The sequence below is a fragment of the Rousettus aegyptiacus genome, unplaced genomic scaffold (assembly GCF_014176215.1).
Source record: "Rousettus aegyptiacus isolate mRouAeg1 unplaced genomic scaffold, mRouAeg1.p scaffold_m13_p_8, whole genome shotgun sequence".
In the NCBI taxonomy this organism is placed as follows: domain Eukaryota; kingdom Metazoa; phylum Chordata; class Mammalia; order Chiroptera; family Pteropodidae; genus Rousettus; species Rousettus aegyptiacus.
In genome coordinates, this window is record NW_023416311.1 from 88,698,738 (window position 1) to 88,722,593 (window position 23,856).

Genomic DNA, 23,856 nt, shown 5'->3' on the forward strand with positions numbered 1-23,856 from the left:
TTTCTGGTCTTCATATATAAATACTTGCTTTCCTCTCTTGGGCAGCCCTAATTCAGAAGATCTCTGTGTATTTGATTCAGACTCCAGCCATTACTTTACTTCATCTGCTTGTAAATTTTTGGCCAAGAAGTGTTTAAATAATCAGCAATTCCATTTTCTACATATTGGTTCCTGCCAAGATGGTCCACAGTTAGAATGGGGTCTTGAAAGGACAAAACTTTCATCCAATAGCACAAAGAGAGAGTCCTGCGGCTATGACACCTGCTACGACTGGGAAAAATGTTCAGGTAAGCGCCAGTGGTAACCACACACTAGAAGTGCTCTCACTTAACCTTCATCTCAGCAAAACTTCCTCTTCTTTGCATTCACGCATTCTCTTTTAAAATTAACCTTTTCTTAATCAAAAATAATTTCAGTTTATTGTAAAAACATGATAAAATTATTTAGACAGAAAAGAAAAACATAACCCACCTATGGTTAGAAATAATTATGTTAACAATTTGGGTATAAATCTTTTCAATCACTTTTCCATGGCTATACAATCATTACCACCTTTAGATCACAATAAGAAGAGTACTCATCCTGATCTCATGCTTCAGGCACTCTTTCTCACTCCCAGCTTCAGAGGATGTGCATCAAAATTGTTTGTTTTCTTCTGTCATTTGGAACTGGCTGGGACCAGCATAAGTAGCATGCCCTGAGCCTAGACTGAGTTCCTCATGGGTACCAATTGCTGGAAGCATCTTCCTAAAAAATGTTTTACATTCTATTTCAGTGCCTGGGACTAGCCAAGGCTGGCAGTGTTATTCAGGTAGGACACCCTGAACCCAGACAGGGTCCTTCATGGACTCAAACACTGCTTCTCTCCTCTCTCATGCCTGGGGTCAAGTAGATGCTCCAAGGAGCTCTGAGATTCCATCCCTGGTTCAGAGGTAGACTTTCATTGCCAGGGAGCAGCCCGATGAGCCGCCTGATAGCAAGGTAGTCTCTCCTGAGATTGTTCGAAATTGAACTGCCAGTATGGTGTACCGACACTCTAACTTGGAGTGACTTTAATTGCTTACGTAAAGAAGTATTCCATAAAAAAATTTTCTCCAGGGTCATACGCACCTCAGGAGTAGCCCTGATTATATTCCAAAGTTTAAAAAAATAAAATAAAATCATACTCTACATCCTATTTTACATATTGCTCCTTTTCACTTATATCATGAAACTATTTCCATGTCACTGTATATTATTTTGCCACATAATTTTCAATATCTGCAAAAGCCTACATGGCTATTTTGATTTATTTAACCAATTTCTGTTAGACCTTTAAATTTTCCCCACAATTTTGCTATTATGTAGACAAATCTATCATAAATAAATCTATAATGTAAGAGTATTTCCTTAGGACATACCTTAGAAAATATACCTTAGGGTATACCTTAGAAATTTCTAGTTAAATATTATTTGAAATTATAAAATCCGTTGTATCAACTTGCTTTCCAGAAATGTTTTACCATATGACATTCCTATCTACAATGTATGATAAAGACGTCCCTCCCACACTCTCACCAAACCTTGGAGTTATCACTCCTCTATATCTTTGCCAATTTGATATTTAAGAAGTGTCATTACATTTCTACTTTCTGTAATTGTATTGGCTGTTGCCATCTTGTTTGTAGATTGCTGGGAAGCAGAAACTTCAGAGCAGTACATTTACTCTAAGATGAAGTTTGACCCCGAAATAGCCTACCATAAATATGGGTTGAAGATTAAGATTTAACAGAATCCAAATAGCTAGCTAGATTTCCTTTGTGCTTATCTTAAACTGAGGCATAAAGTATGCAACAGAAACTTGTTGACTCATTGCCTCTAACTTTTGCTAAAACTATCTTACTTAAAAAAAAAAAAAGACAAAAAACTTATTGTTCTCACTCACTCTTCTTTCACTTTCCAGCCCAATGTTCTTCAACTCAGTCCTGTAAAACGGGAGAAGCTTTATTACCTAGATAAAGTTTCTTCCTGATTCACTTAAAGCTGATTATCAAGATCCAGCTTCCTTGACAGCTGGCAGGATTGAATTCATAGCAGAGGATAGACACAGAAGCCATGGTCAGCACATGATCTGATGGTGACAACTTAGGACCTCAATGTCTGGGGCTTCCAACCTTCAAGCTATATTTAAACAAGCCATATTTGAACTGTAGGAGACAGCAAACCAGGCCTGATAGGCACATTGCCCAATTCTAATCCTGTTAAATCAACTTATAGATAAACACTATTATTCATTCTTAGACTGCCCAATCAACACCATTATCCAACTGACATCTCTCTCAGAAACAATAATTGTAGTAGAAAAAAGCCGACAGCATTACACAACATTATTTTGCACCTAAAATATAAACCCTTTCTTTGAAAATTATAGTGTAAGAACATTATTATCAAAAAATACATGCAGAAAATAAAAGGAATTTGGATAGCAGATCAAATAAAAATGGTCTCTGTCTGTACTACAATTGGTAACGCGGGCATTTGGGGATGTGCTTAGTGTTGATTTCCATTTCTCATTTATCAGAGAAAAAAAGGTCTTCATGGAACTCTTCTGTTGCAAAGAACTAATTTTTGCTGTTTCTACACAAATTTTTCTTTTCAAAACTGTCTGAGCAATAAATAATCTGCAGCTTACAATTTCACAAAAATCTTTTACTATTAGTTCTTTGTAAATATATCTAAGTCTCATGGTCTCTAGGAGTCTAAGTTTGTCTAAAGAAAAAACACTAAAAAGTTTGAATACTTAATCAATATCACTCAAGTTAGCAGAATGTCTTGGGGTAATCACACTGAAACATTAATATTTCTTAATAAGAGATCTACATCATTTAAAATAGTCTTTGATCTTGCACACAATCAGAAAACAGAAAGCATTTTCTCCCCCATAGATATGGTCTGCCTCTGGCAGCCTTCTTTAATTGATGAGCAAAAGTCAGTTTCACAGAGAATTCACTTCAAGTAGCACTGTAGAACACTGTCAATGTACACACCACAGCAATTACGAAGAAAGAGTAAGCTGAAATCGTATTTTATACCCAACCCACTCATGACGAATTAGGATATTATTAATCTTGAATCGAATTGAATGTCACCTTGATTAAATCGTGTTCTTGATTACATTGTGTACTTTGCTACTGATTTCCTTCTCTTTCTAAAATAAGAAAAATTTTAAAATCAAACTTCAAAGTAACATCAAGTTCACTTTTCAAAAGTTAGAACACAAATGGCTATGAAATGAGCCAATTTTTATGAAGATTATGTGTTTTGTCTGAATTTCAAAAATATTCACCATCAATCAACAGGAAGGGGAGATTTTTTCAGCAAACATTTATTTGGTACCCAATACATGGAAGTCACTATACAAGGTATGATGAGAGGTCTGAAGATAAAGGACCTTTGTACACTTAAATAGTTCACCATAATTGGAGAAGTAACTACATAATACTTACATGAATAACTTTAATGCAAGGTTGTGTGTAATAAGAGCCATAAGAGAAATAAATATCTTCTGGCCTGAAAGTATTTCATAAGGTTGAGAGCATGGCAGCTGAGTGTTGGGGCATGTATTTGTGGAGGAAGTGGGAAAGGTCTTTGGTGCGAGTAGTCTGAAAATAATCCTGCTAAGAGCATTTAAGTCATAACCATACTAAAAGAGTGGTGACTGTGGCCTTTCTGGAAACCTAGGGAACTGACCTCTCTAGAGGTGGAACAGTCTCCTGCACCTCACCATACCCTGTACTTTCCAATTATGGAGAAGACTTCCCACAAATAGTATCTTCTCCAGCTGGTTAACAGAGGGCGTGGAAGGGAAACACATGCTTTTTCATAAACTGTTTCCTACCAAAGACAGAAAGCCTATAAGTATGATGATTTGCCCACTTCCCTGCTATATTTTCTCCTATCAGTTGAGACACATGGGAAAGTACTGATATCTACCTAAATGAAGCTGTAATCACTGCTGATTTTCAGGCTGGCTCAGATATTTTGGCAACACGAATTATTCCAGATCCATCAAATACATTTCTTTTCAAATACTTATATCTGCACCCCAAATTCAGAATTTAAAATCAATTAATGAAGCAGAATTAATTGAGCACCTTGGTAAGAGCTGAGTCGGATATACAGATAGATGAGCCATAGTTTCTGCTCTCAAAGCCCTTATAGGTGTCTTAGGTGAAAACACTATGAAAAGCTAAGAGGAAAGTATAAAAATGTCAGATATAGTACTGACAAGTTTACGCTATTAAAGTTTAGTTAAATAAAAAATTGGTGAGGGGCTAAGTGGCTATGAAATGCTTCGTGGAGAAGGTAAAACTTGTAGAAACTGGACACGTGGGGAAAAGTAGGAAAGAGAACATTAGTCTGGCCAACAAAAAGGGAGGGGGGATGTTATGGGCTAAAGGACAAAAACTGAAACACCTTTGGGGTCTTGTTTGGGAAACAGAGAGGAGGCGACTTTACCAGAATGGAGAAAGCAGAAAAGACAATGTTGCGAAGGGATGTGGAGGTCAAACCGTAGGTGACCTTGATTAAAACATGCATGTGTGTACATAAGCTTGTATTCCATTACTCAAAACTGATATAACATACTTGGTTTGGGTAACTTTACTCTTGATTCTATTTCATGAAACGATTTCATGAATACAAGATTTATATGAATTACAAAGTAATTGGGTGGTTCTGAAACCAGGCTTCATAAGAAGAATTACCCAATTCAACTTCTTATTAAAAATACAGATTCCCAAGCATAACTCAGGAATATTCTAGAAAGAAATCAACAAATGTGGTATAAAGTTAGGTAAAAGAGTTCAGGCCTATGAATCATGTGTGATTTGAAACCTGTATCTACCACGTACTAATTGTGTGACCGTTACTTAATTGTGGGGCAAATCAATATCTGTGAGATCAGCTTCCTCAACTGTAGAATTGGTATACTGGCATATATTTCATACATCTGCTGGGAGGGTTAAATAAAGCATGTAAAGTGCTTGGCAGATTTTGTGGGTTTTGTAATACATGATCAAAAAATGATAAAGATAAATGTACTTAGGCAATGCCAATGAGAAAAGAACAGAAAGGACATATTGAAGACATTGGGGAAATGGATTGACCAGGTGGAACAGCTTGGGTGTGGGCAGTGAGTGAGAGTAAGATGTTAGAGATAACCCAACCGCTGAATCTCGTTGACTTACTCTGTAGCCTGCTTTCGTATTTTGGGTCAATGCCTTTGTTTCAGCTTTCTCGTTTATTGCCACTGAGGCGCTTACCACTCTGGAGACAAGTTGGGTAAAATTAAACCCTAAGGTACTGTGGTGAGTCACATTCTCTCTCTCTCTCTCTTCCTCACTCTCGCTGTCATTGCAGCCACCACTTCCAAATGTGTCTGCCTGTTGCCCTCCCAGTGCTCCAAAGGTGGAAATCAACTCTACTGCATCAGAATGGGATCATCGATGAGTAAGAAGACGGTGAACATCTGTGAAGTGGGGACCATACGATGCGCCAAGAGGAAAATGGAAATACTGCATCCTGGCAGGTGTTTGGCTTAACACAATTACCGATAAACAGTTTTACTGTCCAAAAATAATCCCTACAAAAGTACAAACAGACTGGCATGCCTAGAAGTTACTGACAAATTCTTTATTGTCAGTTTCATATAATTCTTCTCCTCTGCCTCTCCTCTCTTAGCCTCCCCTATCTTGTTCCAGTCCACAACACCCTAAAGCATATCCCTAGGTAATACTTTTTTTTAAAATCTAATAAATTCCTCTGTTCATGTTGCACTAAAATGATGGAATTTCTGAGGACTTTATGAAGCCCATGATACAAGCATTCTCACAAGTAGAAATAAGGACAAACACTATAATTCTCTTCAATGAATCAATAAACATAGAAATCTACAACAACTTGTAAAATAAATTCTTGAAACCCAACCTTAATGCATTCATTTGACAAATAATTTTGAATGTCTGCAATGTGCCACTTCCTGTTTAAGGTGCTGGCAAATCAGCAGTGAGTGAAGCAGACAAAATCCCTGGCCTTCGAGGATCTCGCATTCGTGTGGAGGAAGACATATATACATTCATACATACATACATACATACATACATACATACATACATACATACATACATAAGCAAGCACATAAAATATATAGTCTGTTCGATGGTGATAATTGCTGTGGAGAGAATAATGCAGGGAAGGGTGAACCCCATCCATAAGCCTCACCTGAAGCTAGGAAAGAGTCCCTAGTAATAACCATGACAGCAAGGATGATTGGACCCAAATGAAAACTGCCTGTTTAAAGCAGCTCATAAACTTCTGAAGTTCCAGTCTCTCAGGAAGGAGAAAAGGGATTCTCTTTACCTCACCTAAAGCATACCACAAAACTTTTAAGCTGAAGCATGTGCGTGCGTGCGTGCGTGTGTGTGTGTGTGTGTGTGTTTGTGTGTATGTGATGGAAAATTATCAGAGAATTTTGAAGGAGTAATTTTTAAAGTAAATCACATCTTTTGTGTTAGGCCCTATGAAGTAGACACTTCTTAGAGAGGCATGAGTGTCATTTTGAATTGGGGAAGAGAGGTGGTCCTCAAACGTTAGTGTGCATCACCTGGAGTGCTTCTGAATGCAGTACCTGTGAACTACCCCCGATTTCTGCTTCAGTAGGTCTGGGTGAGTGTGGCTGAGAATCTGTATTTTGAACAACTTTCCAGGTAGTACAGCTTATGGTCATCAGGAGATCACATTTTGAGAACACTGTTTAGAAATGGAGTCATCAAACAGTGAATCCTGATTTAGCCATCATTCTCAAAACCTTAACCAGCCAATTTCCAAGCAGGCAAGTGGACATAGATTCCCTACTTCTAAAACTCTCTGGTATCCCCTCACAGTGGAAGATGCTATGAGCCACGGCCACCTGGAAGCACCCTTTCTAGACTTTATTCATTAAATGCAGCCCCTCCTCCATCTCCTCAATCATAGGATGTTGGCAAAATCTAAAACATCTTGCATTATCAAAGGAGAGTGAGGAAGGAAGAAAAACCGGAAGCAGAAAACATATTTCCTAGTATAATGGCAATTGAGTGGGAATTTGTCTTTTTCCAGAAGTCAGTAATTCATCTTTTTCCCACTCCCTTCTCACTGCCAGAGGGCACAGTCCACTACTTGGAAGCATCATGCTTTTAGCACTTCCAAGATCCCAAACTGAAGGCAAAGAGACAGTAAATACTTCCATATCCTAATGAGAGCCACCAACAACTGAGCCAAGGAAATTTCCTCTGGACTGAATTGGCTCTACTCTGCCTACCTCTCATGCCAGCCTCACATTTTCCAGGCGAGGGCCAGACTAGGGGAAGTGAGGGGAAGCCATGAGAATCTGCAGCCACATGAATGTAATGCTCATAGTGAGAGTCCTAGTCCTCCTCTAAGTCCTTTTCATCCATTTGGTGAGGAGGTAGAGGATGCCAAAAATAGCCACTGGAGCCTTGGAGAATCATCTATAGAGTGCAGGGGCACCTACAGTAAGGATATATGGTGCTACCCTCACTGGCTGGATGCTGTGGACTCTCAGAGCTGCCACTGGTGAGCAGCATCCTGGTAGTTCCTGAGACATGTGGATCCATCCAAGGAGTCTCCCTTACATAAGCATGAGACCACTTCCTGCTTAGAGAGTGCTGAGGGCAGGATGCTTTCAAGGGTGGTCAGCATGATTTCGGCAGTGAGAAGGGAGTTGTGTGGCAAGACCAGAAGGGAGAGAGATGCAGTCCTTTCTCTGTCTGAGTCACAAGGTGTAGGGAAAAAACATGGAACTCTCGTGATTCTCCTGGCTCTGTAGGGAGGAGCACTGAGAATTAGAAAGGCAGGCACTCTGAGGCCATCCTGAATCTTGGACATGAACCTACAGAAAACAGCAAAAAAAGACACGGCTGCCTCTCTCACAGGAAGTTCTGGGGAACAGAGCAAGTAGGAGTGAAGTAAAACGCCAACCCAAGAAAACACAAGGTCTAACAATAACACAGAACAAGATTTAATTAGAACAAGTCCAGAGGTGATATCTCATCACTGACTGTAAGATCAAACAACACCTCCTACCATCTCTCCCAGTCTACTTCCTTGTTCCTGGTTCACCAGAGAACCAGACTCAGCAGATGGATGGGAGGGAGGTGTCCTAGAATGAGACATGCCCTTCCTCATCACTTTCATGATGCTGGAGGGCTTGGAATCATGCAAGACTGTCGTCCCTTCCCTACCCCAGTCTTCTGACCCACAAGCCTGGCTGACACTGGAAGTGGAAAGGAGGTGAGGTGCAAATTGGATATGAAAGTGGAGACTCAAACTGGGCCAACTTTTATAAACAAACTTACCAGAACTCTATATGATCTGTCCCAGACTTATCTGAGGCAAGAGAAAAATGAAATTGTGCAGAACACAGTGAAGGCTATATTAGCCTGCTAGAACTGCCACGACAAAGTACCACAAACTGGGTGGCCTAAAATAATGGAAATTTATCATTTCACTTCTAGAAGCTATATACTTGAAATCAATGTATCAGAAAGGCCCTGTTCCTCCTGACACCAGTAGGATAGAATTCTTCCTTGCCTCTTCTGGCCTTTGGTGTTTGTCAGAAATCCTTGCCTTTCCTGGCTTACAGATGCATCACTCCAGTCTCTGATTCCATCATCACATGGCTGCCTTCATCATCTTCCTTCTGTGCATGTCTGTCTTCCCAGGTTCGCACTGTCTTATGAAAATAGCAGTCATGTTGGATTAAGCCCACTCTAATGACCTTCTCTTAATTAGATTACATCAGCAAAGATCCTGTTTCTAAATAGGGTCACATTCACAGGTACCAGAGGTTTGAACTTCAACTTACCCTTTTCTGCAGACACAATTCAATCCATAGCACTGTAATTGAAAAAAAAAAGAAATGTTTTCTGCGTGCACCTCCTAATGTAATGAAAGGCTTATCCCAGCTATAACATTCATTTTGTTTGATTAAAATCACTCGTTATTTTAAAATATTTTATTCTTTTACTTGTAGCAATTTTCTCTTTTAATGGTGATTAGTTGGCCTTTTTACTACTTTAGTTACCTTTTGGCAAAGGATTTTTTGAGTGCGCTAATCTATTAAAGTTTGCATTAGGTTAATTTGCATACCACTTACCAGTTGAATTTTTCACACTCTGATATTAATATTAATATAGCAATTTAGTACAATAAATGTTAAGAGCTAGTGATAAAATTGTCATCATGAAGCAGAGAGTAAAACTGAAACATTTTAAGCGCCTGGAATTTGGACCTAGAATTTCCACCACTGTCCTTGGTTAAATAAATTCTAAATCAAAGGTAAAAGCTTTATCCTCTTAAGGCCATTAGAGAAGAATATAAAGCATTCATTCTTGTAGCTTAGGTAACAGGAAACCAACTCAGGTCCTTTTTTTAAATGTAGATTTTAATTTTTGTTGATTCTCCAAGATATTGACAAAATAAATGAGACCCCAGTTTAAAGACTTTTATAAATCGACATGTTATATATATCGCAGACGTCCTGAAAGCAGAGTTCTAAGACTATGATTTTAAAACTCCAGTCATTTGGTGAGGTGACATTCAAGCTTCACTAACTAGTTCCTCTTTTTTGACAGTCTTCAGCAAAGTTCAAGGAATTTTAGAATATTTTACTGTTTTTTTCTCTTTCTACAAAAGCCTGCAACTCACACAACCAATATTCCTTAAAGACTGAGCTCTTCTGTTGTTTGCGAGTACCCACAAGCTAAGCTTAATCCACGTCTCTTTCTAAATTCCAATTTCTGAGTAACAAGAAGCTGACAGATCATGATGATGTCTCTGGTTGGTGTTAAGCACCAAATACCCTAAAGCTTGATTAATTAGATTCTAAAGGACTGGCTCCCTGTAAGGTCACCTTCATTCTTTTGGAATACATTGTGTGGAGGATCAATGAGGCATCAGGCTGCTAACCAAACAAATGGCCTACGAAATTATAGTTGTAGCCATTTTATTTTATGAGCGTGAGACAGGCCACTGTTATCCCATTTGTCTTCTTGACAAGTTCTAGCTGCACAGCTTCAGTTCCACGTGTCGAATGTCAGTTAGTAGAGGTGTGTGTCACCAGTCAAGGAACTCCAAGGGACAGATGGTGCATTGAAAGTCATACTTACAAAGATTTATATAGAAAGATGTTCATGACAACATAATTTATAATGGCAAAAAATGACACAGCTTAAATGTCCAGTAATAAATTATGGCCTTTCCATATAATGGAACAGTATGAGACCACTGACAAACATCTTTTAAAAAGATTTTAAAGGGCATAATAAAAAGTGAAAAACCATGTTACAATACTATATATGATTACAGTTATATAAATTGTGTGTGTATTATGTGTTTGAAGCTTTAAAAGCAATGATTCAGAGAACAAATCACTAGAATTTGGATTTATTTTCTTTTTCTTATTTACATTATTCTGCATTTTCTAAATTTTTTACAATCAGCTTGCTTTTTTTATAATTGGGCATGAAAAGTGATTAAACACTTTTTCTTCTACTTAGGTGAAAAGTACAGATAGTTAATTCTGCTTTATAGACACACTGATGGCAAATTGGCCTTGGAGTTCAAGCCAGTCGCACTGGTCTGCACTTGCCCACATGAAACAGGTAGTAGTTTAGCCAGATATGTGAGCATCACATGCATTCATTCATTCACTCGCAAGCTTTTCTGAATACCTGCTACATCATGGGAGTTAGGTCTCTAATTGTGCAGATTTTGGAAGCATTTACAGTGTACTAGGAAGATTGTAAAGGTATAAACCGAATATTATACAAAATACAAAGCAATGAGTCACTATTTAAAAATTTTAGATACAGATAACATCTTTCAGAAATAATAAAACTGGATGATTAATAAAATAAAAGCAAGCCTAAATTCTCAAGGTTTAATACTAGTTTGAGGCACTGAGTAGCTAGTTGAACTTGGACTAATCTCTCTGAGATTCAGTTTCTTCCTTCGCCAATGAGGACAATAACACCTAAGTCACTCTATTTGTTCTAAGGAATGGCCGGAGTGTGTGTGTGTGTGTGTGTGTGTGTGTGTGTGTGTGCATGTGCGCGCGCGCGCATGCACAACTAAAAGCCTAGAACAAAATGTGCATTCAACTACTTGGATATTATTATTAACACCTGTGGAGATGAGTGGTTGGACTTCTATCACATGAGACACTTTCTTTATTGCCAATCTTGCCATTGAAATCTGATTTATTAAGGAGTCCATGGGCATACTTAGAGTGTTCAGAAGAGAGAAAGGGCTCCAGTATTTAGGTTCCATATCTACCAAAGCTTATGAAAGGTGCTTGTTAACTGTGCTTATACAGGCATGGCCGTGATGATCAACATCAGCAATAAAGGTTTCAAGTTCTCTTTGGAATGAATTAAACTTCATGCCAAATAAATGGAGATGGCCTAGTGTTTGCTGTTGAAAACCTAACAATCTATGATAGCAAGCAATGTAGACAGAAGATCCATGAATAGAAAGTGAAGAGGAAATTAGAGTGGGTAGCCGGAAATGCACTCTGAGGATTACTAGCTTGATACCACCTTCCCAGAATGTAGAGACAGAGTTGATTTGGAAAAGGCTACATTTTGCCTAAAGCATGACCCTGAACATGATGGTAAAGCCATATTACAGTTCAAGGTCATGAGACCAGAATTTACTGTCCTTCATGAAGTTATAATTGTAATACCGCTAGGATATAGAGCACAACACTAACTGAAGTATTTCCATTTTGTTTATAACAACCAAATAGTAACTGTTGCTTTAGGGACATGTTTCCCCTTCTATTGAAAGGCAGTGATACACACTGGTACATTTTTGCAGTTGTCAAAAATACTGCTCATAGTGTTACTGATTCTTCATCTCCTACGGACCTGGATCATACTTTCTGGCCCCCATAGGTTAGGGTGCCATGTAATTGATTCTGACCAATGAAATATGAGCAAGAAGTACATGTGTAGCTTCTAGACAAAACATATAAATGCTGGCATGAAGATTTCCCAGAGCTCCCCTTTCCCTGTGGCATGTTTGAAATGGAGGCTGCTCCATTAACCTGGGGCCCTGCATCACCAACATGAGCAGAGTTATTTATACTCCATTGAACTCCTATGGGTATATGGCATGAGCAAAATAAATAAATAAATAAATAAACCTTTCTGAGATTTGAAGGTGGTTTACTAGTTACCTCATTACATAGCCTACCTGTCTGATATTAACCGTAAGTGTCGCAAATGACATGATGACATTAGAAGCTGATCCCTTTTACTTCCCTAAATTGCATTCCAGTTTCCTCTGGGTATTATTAAGTAAATAGGGACTATTGTTGTTTTGAACATGGCTTATAATCATTTGCATGTTTGGGGGGAAATTACAGAAACAAATTAAAATTAGGAATGGGGACTGATTATATTTAGTTCTTAAATACATTCTTAATTGTATCCATCATTCTACAGAGAACTTGATTAGTATAGAATTAAAGTTATAAAGAAAATAAATCCTTACATAGAAAGTGTACATAATAGGACTAAAAGGGAACATAAATGCAAAAATAGCAAACACTCTTCTAAGAAACTCATTATATTTGGGAAATTTTTTTAGAACCTTAGAAATATTTATTATTTTAAAAGCATTTCAGTGTTAAGTCTACTTCATATTTCTTGATTACCAAATCATTCCTATTATATTTCACAGCAACTGCTTATCAAAACTGCATTCTAAAGAACTCCAGGCATTTGCTAATGATGCAGATCTATAAAAATAGGTTCTTCGTTCCAATTTCTAACGCTTTGATATAATTTAAAATCTAACTAGTGCATTGCATCAGATAGTATTTATTGCCTCTCCCCCCCAAAAAAATATCTAGTCAGCCCCTGGCAATAGTCAGTATTTCAGAAGAGGGTGGTCCCAATCCCAACACCAGACCCAAGAAGTAAACCCCAACTGGCTTCAGTCAATCAAAGGGTTCCACTTGCCTTCCACAGTTGGTTTAAACATGTGCAGATGATGCAAGTCTGATGAATGAGAGGTGAGTAACATCTTCTAGAGGGCTTCTAAGAAGGATTTCCTCATTCTTCAAGAGTTTACAGAAAGACATGGTCTTTTATGAGTGTCTGAATGTGATGCTCAGACCTGTTTCAGCCACCTTGATACTATGAGGGGATTTCCATTTGTTGTCTAGGCCAATGTATGGAAGAGACTCCAGTGGAGATATAGAAAGAAACTTTGTGGACCTTTGTAAAATCATTGAGCCCTTGAATTACCCCACTCTGGATTATTTATGCGTCTGGTCTTTTTGCTTTAAAATAATAAATTTTTTCTATTTTTTAAGCTAGTTTGTCAGCTGGGGTTTCTGCTGCTTGTAGCCAAAGGTATCCTTATTCAAAAATTAATATGTTCTTAAGGTTTGTACTTTTATGACGTCTCGACACTGAGGATATAAAATTCCACCAAACTTTCAATGAAAAACCCCAGAGGACTGAGCTCTAAGAACAGAAGTGACCTAGAGATGGACCACATCTCAGCTTCAACTCAACTTAGATGATGAGTGAATTAAAGTGATCACTTCCACATTCTAACTGCCCAGCAAAAGAAAGATTGATAGTTCCCTGGTGGCTAATAACATGGAACTGGAGCCTCTACCTTTTAAAAATATATATATTTGATATTTAACTAAAAATTACTCATTGTGTGAATAGATAGGAGTATATAATAATTACATAACTGGTAATCAAGAGAAAAAATTAGACAACAAATGCAGATATTCATGTGATTTACATGTTAGAGTTAAGAGTAGAACATTAAAATAAGTATGAGTATTATGTTCAAGAATATATTTTTGCAAAGAAAGAAAGAGAGAGAGAGGGAGGGAGGGAGGAAGGAAGGAAGGAAGGAAGGAAGGAAGGAAGGAAGGAAGGAAGGAAGGAAGAAAAGCAAGCAAGCCACCCAGCCAGCCAATGTAGTTGAATGATACAAGACAATGAAATATGAGATGGAAGATACAGGCAGGACCTGATCATGCAGGGCCTTACAGACCATAGTAAAAAGTTTTAATTTCTTTCTAAGTCATGGTTTTAAATAAGAAAGTAAAAATAATCCAATTTTTATTTTAAAAAGCAGAATTAAGAAGCTGTGGCTCTAATCCAGGTGAGATAATAGTAGTTTGGACTGGGGTTGTTAAAGAAGGTACGGAGAGAAGTAGCTACTAGAGTCAAGATGTATTTTAGAGATAGCATCAACAGGACTTGCTGATGGTTTGAAAAAAATGATCAGAGAAAGATACCAAGGATAACTCTCAGGTTTCTGACTTGGGCAAAATTGAGCAGAATGATAGGAGGATAGGTTAGGGAATTGAGGGAAGTCCCACAGCGGTTGAGAAACTTTCCTGAGATTACCAAGCAGTTAGTAGCAAAACAAGAACTAGAACGCAAGTCTCCTGATTTCTGTTCCAGTACTCTCTACCACACTAAGTTAATTTACCTTTAAGAATCTTTTCAGTAGCACGTCTGTCTTGTAGTACACAGACACAGAAAATTTTGTGTTTAGGAGCCCAGTCGTCAGATATTTATTTTGAGGCTTTAAACATTTATGTCAAATGCAAATGCCTTTAGAGTCAAGAAACAGAAGATGGGTGAAGATTAGGTTTTGTAGTCACAGAAATGGGAGGGGGCACTTTTCTGATGAACCTGTAGCATATATACTACATAATGGCATTCAAATTCAATTTTAAAATATTTTTAATTGCTCTCCTGCCAAGTAAAACAGATTCATATGCAGTGTACTGAATCTTGCTAATTAGATGCAAGTGTGTTGGGTAACACGTTATTTTGCTTTGAATATAAGCAAAAGATAGTCAAGTTCTGTTCAAGGATTCCACTCTTGTTCAGCCACTTATTGGATATAGCAGTATGTTTCTAATTGCATGAATATTTGTAAGTAAAATAGAAGCCTAAATTTTATTCCATAAACAAGGAACTGAAAGGCCATACCTAAGCCAGTGATAATAATGAATTGTGATCCAGGGATTATGGTAAATCCAACCTTTTACAACTAAAATCCAAATATATTAATTGGACTATTTTACTTGATACATTTATTGTTCCTTTGAGATCTGACGCCGGGAACCCTCAACCTTATCACTTAGAAGCAGACAAGAGAAAGAGGAAGAAAAGAATGAGTACAAAGCCGAAGCTGCCAGTGATGTACTAACAGATGCGTAGTTAACAAGAAACCAATGAGAAAAAAATGTGACATAGACAGAACCATTTCCACCTGTTTGATGAAATTTCTTAATGCTTAGAAAATATGTTTAATCTGTTTATGTTTCAATCAGGAAGCCATTCGGCTTAAATGTTTCCTGCCAGTTTTATAATTCCCAAATGCATTAAAATAGAACCAAATTTTGCAGAATATCAGTGTAGCATACTTTTGACAAAATGCCTTTTATATGCTTAATTTTTGAAAATGTATTTAATGAAAAGACAAAATTCAATCTATTACATAACCTACAAAACAAAATAATTAAATAACAACTGAAATATTGAATATTGCTGTGTACATAGAAAAACAAACACTGAATTTGCAACAGCTCATATGAAAATATTTGAGACTTCCAGGTAATGACAAGGTTAATGTGAGCCAACATTGCGATAATTACTACTGCTGTTTCTAGTGTTACTACTATTGACAATAATAACAATACTCTGTTCTAGTCAAGGTGATATTATAAGATTACCCATTGAGTAACAACTTTGTTATAAACACATAATGATGCATAAAATATATGCATTTATTTTTAAGTTGTTTGTGCTTAAAATGATATTATCTAGATAGTCATGAACCAGAAGAGAATTAAGTTGGGTTAGGATCACAGAACTTCAGAATAGACCCAGAATAAACACCTGGGTCAAATTCTAGGTGGCTGATTAGGAGCTATAATAGTACAGACATTTAAACGACCAGGGCGGTTTTGTGGCATGAATTCAGAAATGAGCAAGGGACTCCTTGCCTTAAACAGACTTTTTTTAAAAAGCTCATCGTATCTAGAGAGAGTAGCAGCATTTGACATCCCAAACTTAGTCAAGCTTACCTGCTGGTTTAGGAAATGAATTTTGATATTCTTCCAGCATAATAGGCATGTGTTACCAAAATAAGGTCAGGCTCCACAATAAAGACTTGAAAATCTCCAGGTAAGAAGGAGGAGAAGGAGGAGAAAGAGGAGAAGAAGGAGAAGGAGGAAGAGGAGGAGGATGAGGAGGAGGAGGAGGAAGTGGAAGGTAATAATGATAATAATAATTTTATTATCAACAACAAAATAATAGCAGCTAAAATGTATTGAGTACTTCTATCACTATTCTAAAATGGACTGATTGATTTACTACAACAAATCAATGAGGAAAATAAAGGGAAAAATTGCAATTTTTACCTGGTTCCCATTAGTCCACTAAAAGCTCTGCTTAACTTCTCAACCTCTTAACTTTGGAATTAGCAAACACTTCAGGAAAAAAAAAATGGCATCAAAGTCTGAACATTCCTCTGCGAACTTCCACTTTCTTCCCCGAATCTTACTTTCAACTCCTTAATGTAAAATCAGTAATTATGAAACAAAAATGGGAAGAAATGAATCAAGAGGAAGTAGAGCTAGAGGAACATTGAGATCACGAAAATGGAAAATACATTCACTGAGAGAAGAAAAGATAGTATAAGGATCTAACCAATGAGATAATTGTCAAATTGGAGGTTAGTAGTTAAGAATTTACCTAGAACAAAATGTGGAGCATAAAGAAAAATAAAAACTTAGAAGATATGAGATAAGGAGAATAGATGAGAAGCTCCAGTATGTACCTAATCATCGTCTTAAAATTAAAGAAGAGAGGACATGCTAAAAAATATCCTGGATTGAAGGAAGACAAAAGTTTTCAGAAAGAAAACTCTTGGCGCACAGCAGAACAAATCAAAGTGAGCCGCATCTATGAGTCTTATTACAGTAAATGATATTTCCATAGTGCTGCACACTGCTCTGGGTGTCTCAGATAGTTCTGCCTCTGGAAACGGCAATGGGCTTTTTCAGGTGATCCTTCTAACTGAGAACAGCTAGGAAACCTAGATAATCAGTTAACAAAATGTGTATGAAAACATCAGAGAGCTGCCAAAAGAACGAGCATCTGTGGTACCAAAATCCAGACAAAGGAGAAAGGCACACAGAGGTGAGCTCTTCCCTTTGAGGTAATTGCCAACTATGAAAATGGCAGCAGAAGGGTAGAGAAGCTGAGTAAAACTTTACAATTAGTGAGGTTACTGCAAGTTGAGTTCAGGGACCACACAAAAAAGAAGGTCCCTGATTTAAAAAAAAAAAAATCCTAAGAATAACACTAAATTAGAACATACGTAGGTCCATCGTGGTCAAACGACTAAAAACCAAAGTTAGAAAAAAATCTCAAATGTCATTAAGAAAGAAAGGGAAAAACTTTCGAAAGCAGTAATTAACTAGAAGCGAAAGACAATAGAATGATAATTTGAAAGAACAGAAAGAAACATCTGCTAATACAGAATTCTATATACATTACAGCAAAAATACTTTTGAATATGAAAGTGATATAAAAAATTTTTGAGAAACACAAACTGATAGAAATCATCATTGGCAGACATGCACTAAAATAAATAACAAAAGATATTCTTTAGATAGAAGGAAAATGATTGAGGTGAAAAGATTAATATATGGGTAAGTGGATTTAGACTACATAATCAGTATATCTGAGAATATATCTTTGTGAGGATTAAAAGAAAATATGAAGAAAATGGGAAGAAAATATACAAAAACAACACCACATAATATGAGACAAAGATAAATTAAAATGCTCTAAGTTTCTTGCATTGTCTAGAAAGTAGTAATGTATAAATTTGTATTATATTTTAAAATTTAAGGATGTAGATTGCAATCTCTAAACCTGTAACTACTAAATAATAATAAAAACATATAATGTACAAGGTAATAAGGGTGGGTGCAATGATTAAAAATATAATTTTTAAAAAGTCAAAAGGAATTAAGAATAGTTAAGACAACCTGGAAGGCTAATAATTAGATATATTTAAAAGTATATAAGTAATTACATTAAGTAAAACAACTGTGTTATGTGACTTTGGATCCTCCAGGAAGTAGGCAGCAAGATGGAATGAGAGGTACAAAAGATTCATTGGCAAAAATTAAAAATGAGAGGAAACAGGAGTATACAGAGGGAATCTCAGATCACAGAGCAGATCTGATACCTGTAAAAAAAAATAGGGAGAAAAAGAAAGAAGGCAGAGGAAGACCCTCAGACAGTACTGTGTCTCTGAGGGAGTCTCAGCCAGGCTGATGTGGAGCCCCGAGCAAACTGCTCATTAGCTGAGTCATGTCCTGGACAGGACAAACTGGGCTCTTTTACCCCTGCAATGCTTCGTCATTGCCAGGAGCAGCCTAAGCAAAGAACGACCTTGGGCTGAATGCTGTGACAGATCCTAAAATAAGTAGAGGTGTCAACAAATGGCACTCCTTCCAGCAGCTTCTCTCTTCAAGACAGAGCTGAGTAATATACCTCTTAGATGCCCCCATCAACTGTTTGTCCTGTATGGATCCACATAGAGAATGCAGGTTTTTAAAATATTTTCATTTTATAAATATCACTGTGATGAGCATCTCTGTTTCATTGCCTATTTGTGAAATTATGACTACGTGACACAAGGATGAGTACTGCTAAAGCCCTTGGCATATGCTGCCTGATTTTGGTGGTACTTTTTAAATATGGCATTGAGTTGACTTGAAAAGAAACCTGTAAAACAAAGGCGCTTCAAAGATCAAAAGGTCCTAAGGATGTAAAAGGACTCCAGGATGAGTTCTCATGGCAGATAAAAGATGTAGGTATAACTCCTTAGCATTTTAAAAGAAATTTATCATTATTTATTGTTTCATTTGATACTCAAAACCATTCTGTAGAAGTAGTAGGACAGATATTACCATTGATAACTTATCCAACACTGGTCAGTTGGTAACGTATATAGCGAGGGCTAGAACAGGCCTCATGAGTCCACGTGCACTCTCCTTATTCTGCAGCTCAATTAGATAGAATATTGCATATATGCATTGATTAATACTAATCCTTTTTAAATGAATGTTGCTGAAGTTTTACTCTCATTCTTGTGCTTAACTTCGGCATTACAAAAAACAAAAGCCCCCAAGAATGAGTTCTGACATTAACCAGGTAATGGCCATGCTATCCCTTGTGTCAGGTGACTTCTATTTCATTCTCATAAGTACACTCCAATTGTTGATGAGTTTAGACAAAATGTCAGGAATAATTTTTACCTGTCATTTAATAAAAGTGATTCTATCACTCCTACTCAGCTTGTAGGAAATAAAAATTGCAGTGTTCTAGGAAAGGAAAATGTGATAAGCAGGCCTAATAATCCTTGTAGGAAGGATACATATTCCCAGAGGTATTTTTTTCACTTTGAGTAGGACTTTCATTTGGGCTCATCCTTCCTTTCTGTCTCAACTACACAAACTGGCATCCTTTCTTAGCCAGAGTCTATACAGTCAGTCCTCCCTATTCACACATTTTGCATTCATGAATTCAACCAACCACAGTTAAAAGACATTTGGAGAGGAAAAAAAATACCAGAAAGTTTCAAAAAGCAAACTTGAATTGGTCAGGCACTGAGCACTACACTGAATCCACCTGAATAAAGTGATGTGTAGGGTATCCTGCCTATATGCAAATATGTTATATGCACGCACTACATGATTTTATGCAAGAGACTTGAGCATCCACAGATTTGGGTAGCTGAAAGGGTCTTAGAACCAATCACCTGTGGATACCGAGGGATGACTGTATTCTTTAACAATGAAAATATTCCTTCTAGAAACCGATGTTCTTTGTTCGTTTGAGTGGAATGTGATACAGCTCTTGACAATTCTGCCATGTGAGCAACTGTGTTTCTATCCAGTTCTGTAATGTCAGTTTGGTTTCAATATATCACCTCATGCAATCTCAGCATGCAGCATTGCTGTATTATTTTAGATTTCAATCCGCTGCAGGTTCAGGGAACTCTGTGGTATTTCTGTAATTCATGTTTATTTTTAGAGTTATACAACTTTCATTAGAAATCACAAGTCTATCTTAATCCCATTTAGACTTGTGTTCTGACAAAAACATTCATGCCAGGAGAGTTTTAACGAGCAGGCTTTGAAAAATAATTGAAGGAACTGTTTCTGGGGAGGTATGACGGTGGTAGAATATGTTCATCTGTATCCCACTTGTAGGATTAAAAGAGTCCTTCTAGGTATTTGCTTTATGCCAGAAAACAGTATCTAGTGAGGATTTCTTTAAAGACAGAGATTATAAAATGAGTCTCATAAATAAATCACAGCCCCAGAAAGCAAGATGCAAAGATATTTGAAACAAAGCATGTTTATAGAGAGAGGGACTAGTACTCAATGAGTGCCCTCCAAGTTTCAAGCACTTTCTGCAACGTAAGAAATAGATATCGTTACTATCCTCATTTTAGAGTTGACAAAACTGAACAAATAAAGAGCAGAGCCAAGATGTGGATCCAGGTCTGTTTAAATTCCAAAACCATTGATTTTCTTTTTTTCTAGCCTTATGTACTGTAGTGCCCGTGTCAAATGAGGATGTGATCTAGAGCTTGGTGGTAGATGGCATTAATGCCCCCGATTCCTCACTGCTTCCCCTATGTATGCCCTTTGCCATGTAACTGTATAGTGCCCTTTCACTGTAGGCAGAGTAGCTCCCATATTTCAAGTCTAGAGTCAGCCATGTGATTTGCTTTGGCCAGTGGGCTATTAATAGATATAATGAAAGCAGGGTGTTGAAAGCATTTATATGACTAGGCTTGCCTCCTCGCACATCCACTGACAGCATGAGAAAGACTTGCTGGTCTAGAGGGAGGATGAGAAACACATCAAACAAATTACTCAGCCTGGATCACCAGGACCAGCAAGTTGCAAACAAATGAGTGAACATAGCCAACCCCAGCAGAATCATCAAGCCACACCCAGACTAATTCAGCCACCTTCAGCCAATCTATGGATTCATGGGGAAAAAAAAAATCTGTTGTTTTAAACTACTGAGTTTTGGGGTGATTTGTTACATAACAGTTTTGTGGCAATAGTTGACTATTCTATACTCAACACCCTGTCCCAACATGGTGCAGGAATTGGGTTGTTTTTCTTTTTATTTCTACAGGTTGCAAAACCTAAAAAAGTTGAATATTGCTCCTATGCACGATGAAGAAAAAAACCTTCAATTAATTCTGGAAATGTTCCCTAAGAGTTCTTGAAATATTGAAATGTCATCTGCACTACGTACACGGTTAAGCAACTGAAATAATAAGTCCCATGATCACCAGCTGTTTGACTTTACAGAATATAATTACATTCCAGAGACAAAGGTGACATGCTTTTAAGAGACACTGGGAAACTGTGACTCTGAAAGAAGAGGGTATGTAAAAATTTCGACCTATAAAAAAACATAATTTTAAAATAACTGATAGGGAAAGTTTGACGAGTTTGTCTCTTTTATTCTTGCAGTTTTATACAGAGTTTCTCTTCCCCTAGAGAATTTACTTAATTCTCATTTACTTAATTCACATTTACCTAAGGAAAAAAAATGACAATGCAAAAATAAACAGATCAATCAGAAGTGCATATTCCCATTTTGCTTATTGTTGCCCTTGTACTAACACTCAGGGCATGCTTCCGTTTTGCATATTCTTTAGTGTCTGTAGACCGCTTCTAAGAATTAGACTTTTTAGCTATATAGTAAACTTTTAGTCATGCATTGGGATGCAGTTCCATTTTTCACTCTTTAATAACAAGTTCTATGAACTGTTCTCTGTATCCTAATGACTTGCCACTAAACAAAATCATCTCTGGCCCACAGTTCTTCCCTGGCAATTCATTTACATTTCTGTTTGTTTTGTTTTGTTTTTGAGACACATTGGTAAGGAATGAAATCCAAAGCAGGTAAGGTAAAGACCTCAAATTATCCTTTTCAATAGCCTCTTAACACTTTCTAGTGGAGTTTTGAGGTATTTTCATGCATTTTGACCCATGTGATATACCAGTGGTCCCCAATCTTTTTGGCACCAGGGCCCCATGCTCCCATGAGAATCTAATGCCTGATGATCTGAGGTGGAGCCGAAGCAGTGATGCTAGCACTGGGGAGAGGCTACAAATACAAATGAAGATTTGCACACTTGTCCACTGCCCACATCCTGCTGTGCAGCCTGGTTCCTAACAGACCATGGACACACACTGGTCCACTGCCCAGAGGTTGGGGACCCCTGTGCTCTACAACAGTTCATAGACTGAATTGCCTCCAAAAGGCAGAAAGGTGATAATGAGTAAAGAGGGCTGACAAATGGCGATTGTAAGTGAAGATTCTAGCTAACCAAAGGAGCATATCTGTTCTGAAGGGAGAGAGCCATATACTCAGGTCCACCTAAGTTTTACCAATAGGAGAATATAGGCTCAGAAGGGACAAATCTACCAAGTTTTAAGACTAGATTTTTACGTAAAATTTCCTAACTTTAAGTGAAAATCTGGACTTTGAAATGTTGTGGCAGAAATTTTATTATTGTTCTGAGTTACACCTTCACTGCCTTGAAGCAGAGTCTAACTCCTGCCCCACTGAGGAAAGGCTTGGCTATGTGACTTGCTTCACTGAGTGATCACTGTACTCCATGTCAACCAGAGCTTTAAATGTGTCACCGTGGCCTCTGATCCTGAAATGAGAGACACAGAGCAGACACCGACCCTGATCTGCAACCTGAAGCAGAGCCACCCCAGCTGACCTGCAGACCCACAGGCAAGAAAACAGATGTGTTTTTTTTCTGTTTTGTTTTGTTTTGTTTTGTTTTGTTTTGTTTTGTTTTTTTTGGCACATACCACTGAGATTTCTGGGGTTGTATTTTACGTGGCACTATTATATCTGAAAACTGACTGAAACATTTGGCCATAAATTTAAAGAAAAAAATTAAAGTACAAAACATTCTAGTAACCAGGTGTGGCTCACAGTTCTGTAGGTTTCCATCCCTCATTATTGGGAGGTTTTTGAGGGGCATTCATAGCATGTCTACTTCCATTTAAGTTCCCTGTCCCTCGTCATTGCAACATCTAATGGCATCCATCACAGAGTAAAAAACAAACAAATATTTTTTTACTTAATAATAATCTCCCGCTTTATGTCTAATCTCTTCTTTTTTTTTTAAATAGAAACTTCTTGTCCAGAGTCAGATTATAGGGAGATCAGTCTATAAAGGATGCTGGTCATCACTAAAATAAACTAACTCATGTTTCCATACATACATTTCCAACACATAAACCCTACAAAAGTAGCACCCTTGAAGGGAGATTTGAAAACACTCCTCTCAGCACTGACTTAATCCTATTGGTTGTTCTGAGAAACAAAGGAGTAGTTTCATGTAGCCATGAGTCAACAATTCAGTCAGTTGCTAAACCTGAATAATTAAATACGTTTTATGCAGAGAAGTTCGTTTCCATCAATATAGATTTTGTTTGGCTAAGTACCTGGTTGGTACTTAGCCTCACCAATGCCTGGAACAGGCTCTTCTACAATATGTTTCTGCCATCCCTAAGTGACACCCTTATCCTCAAGCCAAAAAACAACTCACCACAATAATCCGTTTTTTGGCGCAGAGGGAGAAGAAAGAAGAGAGAGGTCAGCCTCCTTTCCATCTAAAGGCATG

At 37.5% G+C, this 23,856-nt stretch overlaps 1 protein-coding gene and 1 long non-coding RNA gene across 5 annotated transcripts in view; one reads left to right on the forward strand and one right to left on the reverse strand.

Moving 5' to 3' along the window:
- The window catches only part of C6 (complement C6), a 53,375-nt gene extending 47,399 nt beyond the window's left edge, over nt 1–5,976 (forward strand). For 3 of the 4 annotated variants that reach the window (XM_016147971.2, XM_016147970.2, XM_036226053.1), the window contains exons 17-18: nt 46–287; nt 5,401–5,976. In XM_016147971.2, coding sequence (XP_016003457.2) covers nt 46–287; nt 5,401–5,582 — 424 coding nt within the window. In that variant the 3' untranslated portion in view covers nt 5,583–5,976. The remainder of the gene's footprint in view (nt 1–45; nt 288–5,400) is intronic. The other variant, XM_016147969.2, reaches the window with a different exon arrangement.
- Nucleotides 5,977–7,164: 1,188 nt separating this feature from the next.
- On the reverse strand, nt 7,165–16,276 carry LOC118606759. The gene is made up of 3 exons (XR_004952602.1): nt 16,181–16,276; nt 8,906–8,937; nt 7,165–7,861 (listed from the first exon to the last, which is right to left on the reverse strand). It is a non-coding gene; the product is annotated as an uncharacterized LOC118606759 (long non-coding RNA).
- Between the last annotated feature and the right edge of the window lie 7,580 nt (nt 16,277–23,856).